Source organism: Coregonus lavaretus (assembly GCF_964263955.1).
Source record: "Coregonus lavaretus genome assembly, contig: HAP1_SCAFFOLD_442, whole genome shotgun sequence".
NCBI classification, from domain to species: domain Eukaryota; kingdom Metazoa; phylum Chordata; class Actinopteri; order Salmoniformes; family Salmonidae; genus Coregonus; species Coregonus lavaretus.
This window is the reverse complement of record NW_028166911.1, coordinates 365039-377424: the sequence shown is the minus strand read 5'-3', so window position 1 is coordinate 377424 and position 12386 is coordinate 365039. Positions and strand designations below refer to the sequence as shown.

General features: G+C 41.5%; 1 protein-coding gene across 1 annotated transcript; it reads left to right on the top strand.

The window, feature by feature from the left end:
* Positions 1–10755: 10755 nt before the first annotated feature.
* LOC311114095 (dexamethasone-induced Ras-related protein 1-like) lies at positions 10756–11756 on the top strand (the record flags this gene model as incomplete). The annotated part of the gene is made up of 2 exons (XM_084189376.1): positions 10756–11014; positions 11227–11756. 2 exons carry the CDS (start codon positions 10756–10758, stop codon positions 11754–11756), a joined length of 789 nt encoding a protein of 262 aa, XP_084045502.1.
* Between the last annotated feature and the right edge of the window lie 630 nt (positions 11757–12386).

The window sequence follows — 12386 nt, the reverse complement described above, 5'->3', positions numbered from 1 at the left end:
CAGCCGCACACAAACCTAAGATTACCATGTGCAATGCCAAGCGTCGGCTGGAGTGGTGTAAAGCTCGCCGCCATTGGACTCTGGAGCAGTGGAAATGTGTTCTCTGGAGTGATGAATCACGCTTCACCATCTGGCAGTCCGACGGATTAATCTGGGTTTGGCAGATGCCAGGAAATGCTACATGCCCCAATGCATTGTGCCAACTGTAAAATAGTGGTCTGGGGCTGTTTTTCATGGTTTGGGCTAGGCCCCTTTGTTCCAGTGAAGGGAAATCTTAACACTACAGCATACAGTACAATGACATTCTAGACAATTCTGTTCTTCCAACTTTGTTGCAACTGTTTGGGGAAGGCCCTTTCCTGTTGCAGCATGACAAAGCGAGGTCCATACAAAAATGCTTTGTCGAGATCGGTGTTGAAGAACTTGATTGGCCTGCACAGAGCCCTGACCTCAACCCCATCGAACACCTTTGGTATTAATTGGAATGCCGACTGCGAGCCAGGCCTAATCGTCCAACATCAGTGCCTGACCTCACTAATGCTCTAGTGGCTGAATGGAAGAAAGTCCCCGAATCAATGTACAGGTGTCTTCTTTTTTTAAACCCATAACAATGTGTGTGAGGTGTATACTTTTGTTTAAAAATAGATTTTTTAAAGACTACCAAGAAACACTCTGTGTGACCCTGATTTAGCCCACTGCAGTAGAAGGTTAAAATGACCAGTAATACATTTGACAGATGATTCACTCGTCTTGTTGCTGCAGACTCGTAATTCCACTCAAGACAATGTTGTTTCAGGGTAGACAAGCTCCCACTGATGTGGTCGTCTGACTGCCTGTCTACTCTGGTTCATTGAGAGTGAACTGATCTGTATCCTTACTCCGTCTACTTACTCTGTCTGAGGTTGTCTTCAGTCGTTTAAGCACACACATCACATCATGTTTATACGCACCATCAAGCGTTAATCAGTTATTTCGTTGATACTGTTATCTTTCTATAAACTGGGTCACACAATATGGGTCACTGACTGAATATGGCATCAGATTCTCTTCCATAACCTGTATCAACATGTGAAATCTGCTGGGAAAGACGGGGGAAAATACAAAACTGTAAAGCATTTGGTCATGTGTCAAATGTTTGCAGACAGTTGGACATGAGTGGCTATCATGATGTTGGAAAAGATAAGGAAGTTAAATGTCCCAATTGTGGTGGGAAGCATGCACATGAGTCCCCAGAATGCCCCGCAAGATTACAGGAAGAAAAAACGTCTCTTCCGTCACCTTTGGAGTGTCTTTGTCTGTCTACTTTAGGTCACTGAAAACTTCCTTAATTCAAGAACTCTCAGCAGTTAACAAAGCACCAACAAGGTTGAGTTTAGTGGAGCTGACCGTCTAGGCTCAGGTGCAGTGAGAATATGCTGGTCTCAGATCAGAGGTAAGATGAGATATCAAGCACAACATGTTATTTGCTTTACACTGTTCTGTCATTGAGATCACTGCTTAGATTCTTTAGACATAGAGAGCAATGTGTTCTGTAATACTCATGCTAAAACCATGTTTTATTTTATCCTCTTAGTCACTATGACTTCAGTTGCCATGACTGCTATTTACAACTAAAACATGGTCCTCATCATGCATCATTCTCCATGCATGTAATCTGACCTGTTGATAAGAACATAAAGGTGGTTGTAGGTTCGGAGCCCTCAAACTCAACTCTGGACCTGGAAGCAAGTTCCACTGCGTTTTTTCATTGTTCCCCTCTAATCAGGGACTGATTTAGACCTGAGACACAAGGTGGGAGCAATTCATTATTAATTAATTACAGAAATCCATCAGGCTCCGGACCTTGTAGGGTAAAGGGTAAAGGGTAAAGGTTAAAGGTTAAATACCCCTGGTTTAGAGGTTGCCACTCAGCAAATTCTCAGACAGACTCAAACACACACACATCCCCCAACACATCCCCAACACATCCCCCAACACATCCCCGAACACATACCCCAACACATCCCCCAACACAGAGACCAACACATCCCCCAACACATCCCCCAACACAGAGACCAAAACAGGTTAGCCACTGTGTTCGACGGAGCCATCCAGGCCAGACCAGACATTTCAACCCTATCATTACCCAGCACCACCACACCGTCGGGGCATGGCTCCCTTTCACTGTGAGATTAGTACCAGCAGCACAAGAGCCCCTTCTGCACACTTACATCATGTGATTAGGTAAGTTCTGCCTGCCTGGCTCGCAATTTACTGAACCATTCCGCCACAATGAAGCCTTGCTGGGTGAGCCTTGCTGGGGGGGGGGCAAACAAATCTCAGTTAGGGCCCCCAAAAGGTTGGGCCAGTCATGGTTATTGTGTTACTTAGCTTTGTATGGGGGAACACATCCATGTTGAAACACTGTGATTAAAAGGAAACATACATTGATGTGGCAGAAGGCAGGTGGTCATCAACATGTTAAGGTTTGAGTTGTACTGAGTTGTCAAACTGTTGTTCATGTTGTCTTATACACCTTTCAATATCAAAGTCTATTCATAAATTATAACCAATGAATAATGCATTGACAAAGTTATTTTCCATGTGCACTGTGCGGATCTGAACATGGCAGGATTTCCAGGTGAATGTCCTGTTGACTTCAGAACAGCAGGTTAGAAGCAGAAATAGGTCAGAGTGAATGGATGGATGAGCAGGGGGAGAGAAGTGTTATAATGCCCCCGCAAGTCATTACCAGGCTAGTAAGTGTCCCAGGGCTACAGAGCAGAGGATTCATCACCCCACTTCCCCAGATTCAGTGGGAGAACCTCATACTGAGCCAGTCATCAACCAGCGTTGATAGAGTAAAACAGTCAGTCATGTTGAAGTCCTGGTGGCGAGGGACTGTTTGGTAAGGTTAGACATCAAATCAGCTGTTCAAGGTATTGAGATGTGTAGTTGTTTGATCTGACATAAACATTGCCTCATAAAGTACATAGAGTCTTAAAAGCAATCAAAAATGACTCATGAATTGACCACTCCCAGTCTTGGTGATTGTTGAATAAAACAAAAATTGTGAGATGTTGGAGTTATGGCACTAGAGCACTGCTATGGGTTTTCTATGCAACACAAGTTCCTGGTGCCATGAACAGGTACTGATGTGAACCCATAATGAGAGAGAGAAGCAGCAATGTGAACAAATTTGAGTTTTATAGTTGTATTGTTGTTTCTGAATTAGTTTCTGAATTAGTTTCTGAATTAGTTTCTGAATTAGTTTCTGAATTAGTTTCTGAATTAGTTTCCACAGCGGAAACAAAGTAAAGTAGTGCATCCTGTGGCTGTCTCCATGGTGACAGTGACTTGGATGGTGGCTGCCATGTGCCGTTGCTAAGCGCTGGCTAAGCTCTCCTCTCCTAATAAGAAAGTCATATGACTTGGGTTTATGGGTTGGGTACAATGGTGGACAACATCTTCTGTATGCAAAATAACCACATAGACATTTTTACAATGTCCATGAGAAGGCAGTGATTATTTATGCAGTGTGAACATGTGTTGTACGTGATGCAACTACAAGCTGCATTCCAAACTTCTGCTATAGTTATTCTGACACTGACAGTAAAGTTGATGTACTGTCTGTGATAACCATGCCTCCTCTCCCCTGTGTTTGATTACAGTCATTTACTCCACATGCTGCCACACTGAATATCTGTCAATGGATCTGTGCTAAGCACCAAGGTCATCACTTTCATGTGGAACAATATTCAACCTGCTTTATTCCAATGCAATATTCATATTAGTGTCAATTATATATGATTATTGCTTTGTTCATTTCCTTGTTTCAGTCTGTTGAAAATAAGTTATGCGCTTAAATTAAAACTGTCTATCAATTCACTAGAATAATTGTGGGTTGCTGGTGATTTTATTTTTCTTAATATGCTAGCTCGGTTTCTATTTTTGGTTCACATCAATGTTGTTGGATGGGAGGGTGGTTGAAGTGACAGAGTAGGCTCTGAACATCACTACATCACTAACATATATGTATATGGAAACTTGGCAGTAAATTATACCAGCTGGGTTCTATAGGTGTCAGGACAACTTGGTCTCAGAACAGTCCATGGAACAACCTGAGTGAAATGAATAAAGCCATTGATCAGGAAAACACACACCTTAACGTATAGGTTACTGTAAAACTAATATTCCTGTCAGATTGGTTCAGTCACTATATAGACAGACAGAGGCTTTAGAAAGCTACATTGCCATGAATATTAAACAAACATCTCAGACTGGTACTTATAGCAACCACAGCAGAAAATTGTTCAACCTAAGGATGTTTAACATTATAATCAAGAAGGGAAGAAAATCATCAACCTCTTTTATGAAGCCAAATTAATAATAAAGTCAGTTGTTAACTGAACTCATCTCAGTCTCTGTGCTTATGTAACTGGCTTTAGCATGTCCTTACATTCCTTCTTATTAAACCAAAACCTACATTTACCTAACTAGCTATAATCAACTACATCTGTAGTGTTTTGATCGGTTGCAACCTACTATCACGGCTGTTCAGGCCTCATGCTGACCAGCCCGCTATACTAAATGTCACCGTGCCCTGTCGGCAGGGAATCATGCTCGTATTGCAGAGATTCTATTCTCGCCTCCACAAAGTGCTGATCCCCTCCATCTTGTGTTAGTGTATGTAAGTAGTTTTGTCTGAAACTTTCTTCCCCCTGCTGCTGTTGGACCAGGTCTCTCTTGAAAAATAGATTTTATCTCAATGAGAAAAACCTGTATAAATAAAGGTTAAATAAATAAAATAAAATAAAAATATATATTAGGCAGCCTCCATCTTGTATCAAATTAACCAACTTTCTCTCTCCAAATATAAACACAGGCTACCAACTATGATGTCAGAGTCATCAGAAAGTGAAACAGGATAGAGGAATGGATGGAGGGATGGAGACAAATGGACAGAGGCTTGGGAAAGGAAGAGAGAGAGAGAGAGAGAGAGAGAGAGAGAGAGAGAGAGAGAGAGAGAGAGAGAGAGAGAGAGAGAGAGAGAGAGAGAGAGAGAGAGAGAGAGAGAGACAGAGACAGAGAGAGAGACAGAGAGAGAGAGACACAGAGAGAGAGACACAGAGAGAGAGACACAGAGAGAGAGCGAGAGAGAGAGAGCGAGAGAGAGGTCATTTAATTAAATGTGTGGGACCTATAATTGTAAAAGAAAATCTCACAGTATTCCAAAGATATACACTATCACGTGAATGTGACTTGGATTCAGATTTCAAATGAAACAGTAATTGCTAAAAATAATGAACAAATGAATATAGAATGTAGAAAATGGGTCAAGATCTTGGGATGAATATTAATTTTGACTGAGATTAACCCTAATTGCTCCTGTAAATCGCTTTGGATAAGAGCGTCTGCTAAATGACGTAAATGTAAATGTAAATAACCAAAAGCTATTTGTGCAACGGACGAGGTGGGTGGTTGGTGGAGAGGTCAAGGTGAAGGTCAAGATGAGAAGACAAGGAGGTGAAGGATCTCTTGTTCGCTCTTTAGTCTCATTCATTCTCACTTCAACCTGACCAAAGAAGCAGCTTCATAAGCTCCATAATCCCTCTATACCACTTGATTAAGAGGATATTTATAAATGTGTAGGCTATTGTCAACAAAAATATTTGCCCTGAATTGTATTATTGGTAGTAACTCAACTCTCCATGAGGCTGTTTTGCTCCCAGTAAAACAATTTAACCCGATAAACAATACTACAGAATGAAACGCTCCCTTTACTGAGAAGAATATAACAACATTTATACAGCACTAGAGATCAAATAGGCCCTGGGATTTGTAGGTCCAACCATATTGTTATTGATTTCAGATTTATGAATCAAATTATTTTGGAGTTTCATGCTGAATGTCTCACTGGGACCGACAGAAACTTTAAATGCAGACAGACGTCTTAATATCAGATGATGATTGGTGGACAGACTGGGGACAGAAAGATCTGGAAGTTCCCCACCATGACTAAAATGACCTGTGTTCAACCTAAATCTCAGAATCAACAGGATATAAAGGTACTTCTGCCCTCCCGCCATGTTGGCCATCGCTGCATTAACCTAGTTTATCTAAATAGGCCAAGAGAGAGTATAGAACAGTCATTTTATTTGGATATGGGCTAGTTTGACCCATTCCTGGAAGCCCCTTCGATGAAAAGGGCACTTCCCTTTTACTCTGTGGCATTAGATATCATTATAACCATTTCAGTCCACTTATTGGGTTTATTGCCATAATATATTGTTACTGGACAGACAGTGGTTTCCCTGTGATGTGGGGTGGCGAAACACAGAAAAGGACCTTTAGCTGAAAGGAGATATTTTCTGGTTTCATTTTAATTGAGCCACTTTAAAAAATAATGTGTATCTAGGTCAATGGCTGTTTTCCATAGCCAATCCAATGGAGATTGAGCTCTTGCTTTAATTCATTGCATTTTTATGTTGATGCATTATGATCTTCCAGTGACACTTAGTACACTACTTCAGTTGTGATTATTAATGCCTTATTAAAGGGGCAATCTGCAGTTCAAACAATAACAAAGTGGGTACCCTGTCACTGTTTTAGTGAACAGCTAAGGAATGGGGCTGGGGAAATGTAACCACTCTCAAATTCATTGACAGAGCTATAGATGCAAGGACTGACCATCCATGATATAACAATTATAGTTTTAACCATGTTTGTAGGCTATACATTATTATTTTTTTTTACAAAAATAGGAGTGAAACAAGCTTATATTTTGGTTTCTGATGGGGTATGACAATTGAACTAAGCTCATGAGGTATTTATAAATTATATTCTTAAACAATCATTGGGTTTACATCATTAGTTCAAAAGTCTGAAAATAAATGTAGCAATCACAGATTGCCCCTTTAAGGCAAATTCTCAAGGATCAGAGTTGTTTTCCTTACACATAAAGCATTACAAACAGAATAACACTTAGCTTGATGAATAATAGAATTTGAAACAGGGTTCACTCCGAGTTCAATTCAGGCGTTCAAAGAAACTCACTTTTCATAAATTCCAAGATGCTGTATCTCAGTAGATGAGGTACATTACTTTGGGGTTGTTATACTGAAAATAACCTGTTTTGAAATAATAGGGCCTTATAATGTGTCTGGAACCCATAACTGAAATGAGCGTAGAACTGATGAAAGTGTTGACAAACTAAAAGCAGGCTTGGTACTCAAAGTAAGTGAGATAGGGGAAAACAGTATTATTATGGAGGGGTTCACTCCAAGTTCAATCTGAGCAAGCCAGACACCTTGAAAAGGGCCCTTTGTATGGAACTCAGAGTTGAAATGAAAAATGGAACTGATGAAAGCACAGACAAACATAAAGCAAACAAATGACATGGGAAAAACAGTATTATTTTCCTAGGTTACCAGAACGGTCAATGTGGTACACAAGGGTTTAACAGTACTAGGTTGACAAGAGTAGCCTACTCATTTGGGGCTAGGTGAGAACGTGAACAGATCTATTTGTTCCAGCAGCCTCATGTAGTCTAATAGCAGCGTCTGGCTAAAGAACCACGCCGCACGTGTCTCTGTATATCTTCATCAGAGGATACACAGTGGTCTAATTACCGACCAATGAACAGGGCCGTAGCACCTGTCCACCCCGACCTCGTTACACAAACCCAGAGTTGGAGCTGGTCACAGCGAGGTGAGAGGAATCTGATTCGGTTTCATCACAGAAAGCTTCAATGTGCCCTCGCAGGCTAGATAAAAAGTGGTCAAAGTCAATACTAGTAAAGCAGACTTGGAAAATAGTGCTGTAAAATGTAATAAGTGCTTTAAAATATAATAAGTGCTGTAAAATGTAATGAGTGCTGTAAAATTGTATAAGTGCTGTCAAATGTAATAAGTGCCCTAAAATGTATTGAGTGCTGTAAAATGTTATAAGACCTATTCAGTAGTTAAGTCACTGTAAATATCATCTCTGTTGTATCTACTTATCAAGTATTGTCTTTATTGAGTAGAATTTGATATGCAAATGTAAGGTAGTCTGTAAGGTAGTTTGACACAACTGTTAAATATCACCTGGGGGGTTGTACACAGAAAGACACAGACAGACAGACAGACAGACACTCTTTCACACACAGACACACACACGTACACACACACGCACACACACGCACACACACAGTCACACACACAGTCACACACAGTCACACACACACATGGCCTGTTCACCTGGTCGGTTAAGTACTGATGTGACACACACAAACACACACACACACACAGACACACACACACACATACAAGCAAAAGAGGAACTTAGACTACAGTTTGGGAAGGAAGGAGGGGGACTTCCCCTTGCCATAAATCTTGCCAACCAAACCACAGTGCTGGGCACAGGGTGGCACAGTGCACTATACCATTAATAAGTAAAAGCATGTCTGATTTATAAGCCTGCTGGATACAGGGAACATTGTATAGAACAGACCTTGCTTACAGGTGCATGAAGGGATTTACTAAAATTACAAATCATAAATCTTCCATTAGTGCATGATCTACACTAAATTAGGCCGGCCAGCGTCACATTCAAGTTGAGGAGGTGACACAGAGACCAGGTGGTTGGTGTGTAAAGTGCTGAATGGCTTCTGAGTCACCAACAACCCCCTGCTCTATCTTTAGAATAACCCTATTAGATACCTCTAGGCTGCCTCCATCTGAACACAGCAGGAGAGTCCATACTCATTTGATTGGGAGGACTGCTGCCCCCTGTGAGATGGCCTGCTGCCCCCTGTGAGATGGCCTGCTGCCCCCTGTGAGATGGCCTGCTGCCATCTGTGAGATGGCCTGCTGCCCCCTGTGAGATGGACTGCTGCCCCCTGTGAGATGGACTGCTGCCCCCTGTGAGATGGCCTGCTGTCCTCTGTGAGATGGCCTGCTGCCCCCTGTGAGATGACCTGCTGCCCACTGTGAGATGGCCTGCTGCCCCCTGTGAGATGGCCTGCTGCCCCCTGTGAGATGGCCTGCTGCCCCCTGTGAGATGGCCTGCTGCCCCCTGTGAGATGGCCTGCTGCCCTATGTGAGATGACTGTTTCACTGCCTTGACCTCTGGCCTATCGAATAGGATTAACAGCATAAAAATAGAATGAATAGAACGGACAAATCATTGACTTGAATGGGGAACCTGTTCTATTCATTCTATTTGATGTGCATTTAATCCTATCCGATAGACTGAATCCGGATAGATACCTTTTCAAAAGCTGGGCCCAGAAAATCACAGACAAATATAAAGTACCCAGAGCTCAGCACTGATCATGTGTTACCTGGGTGAAAACTGTGTGAGTTCAGCTAGTTTTAGTTTCCTCAACTGCCAGAGTCAGTCTCCATGCTATCCAATGGTTATATAAAGTGGGTGTCCATGTCACATATGGACTACTAGACTGAGGTTTAATGCAGTTTAGGGTGCAGCAAATTATCAAAATCTGCTGTCACATTGTTTGGAAAATGCAGACATGCTTTAGTGGCCTTAATTTTAGTTAAACATGGAGAAAGAGTCAAGACTCAAAACCCTTTGTATTATTGGTGACTCAGTAGTCTAATTACTTGGTTGATAGGATACATATTAAGCTTCTGTGGATACAAATATAATATGTTGTGTAAGGTGGAGGTCATTTTTAATTTCCACAATTATTTCCTGCTGATTATATTAAGCATTTTACTGTGGTCCTGCGTTGGTGTGTTCGCATCAGTCTGCAATTGCTGCGACAAAACAAATACATTTTCTAGTTCCAGCAGAATGTTTTTATTCTTCTGTATCTCATCCTTTTCATACCGTAGCGCCATCTAGTGGTCTACAAACACGTGGCCAAAATCATTGCGCTGCCCGAGCTATACGCTGATGGCTTTCATGGCAGCGTACAACAAACTAGACGTCTCGAGAAACATAAACTAGGTGAAGGACGGTGTATGTTCATTTCTTGTTAACGGCGAAATGTGTTATTGACATGAAATGTCAATGCCTATGCAAATTAACTATTATGTTTCGTAGTAGCCTAACAATTTATAATGTTATTATTTGCACACAATAATGCACACGGGCCATAATAATAATAATCACTACCAAGCTAATGACACTATCAGATTGAGTATTTGTCTTGTTTGAGGGTATTGCTTTTGCAAAATACCTTTTATTGCCATGGTGGATAATGCCGTTTTTTGGAACCCCTGAGTCCCCACCGAAAGAGGAGATTGACTATATTATGATTTTGCATTTCTATTTATGAAAACATTTTTGGATTATGGTTATTATGTTAGTAAACATATTTTTATGTATGAATTGAACTCAGCAAAAAAACATGCAAAATCTGTGAAGTTAAAGAAGATGGTGTTGAATATGCGCATTCTCTATGCATGAGTTTTTAGGTAGGCCAATATTTATATTGTTTTACGCAAATAATTTTGTATTTTTCTCTAACCAGTTTATATAATTGCTGTCTGCTTATACATAGGGACTGGACAGACTGACGCAAGAACAAGGGCATAATAATATCCACAAACGTTCTCCCCTCAGACCAACGCGCAATGCATGACGCGACTAGGAGGAGTGGTCAGCATCGCCTATATATACCCAGTCCCGCTCTCCTCTGATTCAGCAAAGCAGCAACGCTTACAAACACACAACATCCCTCTAAACTATTAGGGGTTCAATTCAGCATCTCGCTGTCGCACCAAAGACCCACGTCGGTGCGCAAAGCTTGCAAACACGATCAAGAAAATGTCGCCTTCCGAGAACGAGTTTAACATCCCGGCCAAAAATTGCCACAGGATGGTGATTCTGGGCTCTACAAAAGTTGGCAAGACGGCCATCATCTCTCGATTTCTGAATAAAAAAGTCGAGGACCAGTATACGCCCACAATCGAGGACTTTCATAGGAAATTATACAGCATTCGGGGAGATGCGTACCAGTTGGACATTCTGGACACCTCTGGAAACCATCCCTTCCCCGCTATGAGGAGACTCTCTATCCTTACTGGTAAGCTTAACTCTGAACTAACAAAACAAATAATATGAATGAAAGCAACACTGGAAATTACAGCTACATCGAAATTAAATGTATGGGATTTTTAAAATCATGCATGCAATAATGCTCTATGCAAAACTTGTATTGTACACATTTAGCCTAGGCCTATGTAATTATGGACTTTTTGAGCTGCGATATTAACGTGCCTTCCCTTGCTCTTTCAGGTGATGTTTTCGTCCTGGTGTTCAGTCTGGATAACAGAGACTCCTTCCAAGAGGTGCAGCGCCTGAAGCGTCAAATTTATGAGACCAAGTCCTGCCTGAAAAACAAAACCAAGGAGAACGTGGATGTCCCGATCGTTATCTGCGGGAACAAGTGTGACCGGGAGTTTAACCGGGAGGTTCAGAATGAGGAGATTGAGCAGCTGGTGGTTGGTGATGAACAGTGTGCCTACTATGAGATCTCTGCAAAACGGAACACTAATGTCGACCAGATGTTTCAGACTCTTTTTACCATGGCTAAACTGCCCAACGAGATGAGCCCGGACTCTCACCGCAAAGTTTCCTTACAGTATTGCGAAGTGCTGCAAAATAGCAGAAGAAAATCTTTCAGAAATAAAAAATTCAAAGACTGCGAGGCATACGGAATTGTGGAACCATTCGCGCGCCGACCAAGCGTGCACAGTGACTTAAGGTACATAAAAGAGAAAGCTATAGGCGGCGGACAGAGCAAACAAAGTTGCACCATCAGCTAAGCAATTTACTGACAATATGCAGGAGAATTGTTACGAAATACAGCGATAGGGATGATACCCGCCAGGCTTCTCGCCAGTGTGCGGAGTCCAGGATAACGCAGCACCCCAAGGCGCAGTGACAGCAAGGGGGTGTATCCCAAACCATGCCAGGACACGCCGAGAGGGTGCATGACATGGTCAGTCCGTCAGACATTTCCCTGTGGAGTCAGGACTCTCAAATGTGATGTGGCTTTAGAGAACCTACAGTAAGGTAGTCTCTTCTTGCCAACTACAGGCTGTAAAATCTGCCTCTCCCGAATGGAGAATGGAGCCTTTACCTTGTTTACATTTAGCTATTATTATTATTATTTTTATATGGAAGTTAACTTGAACCTTAATTGCATTATGAACAAATCTATGAATGTATATTTATTATTCTATGTCATCGTTTACTTTTCACAAAGAAAGAAACATGATGAGAAAATAAAAACATTTGAAAACTATATGTCCATGTCTGTCATCCTTTTTATTGTGCTGATATAATAACATTGATGGTAAATAAGCATATTCTCAGACCTTCTCAGTGACACTTCACCGCACAAAACATTAGCTACATAAATAACTTTTCATTTAGAAACACTGAGGAAGAAA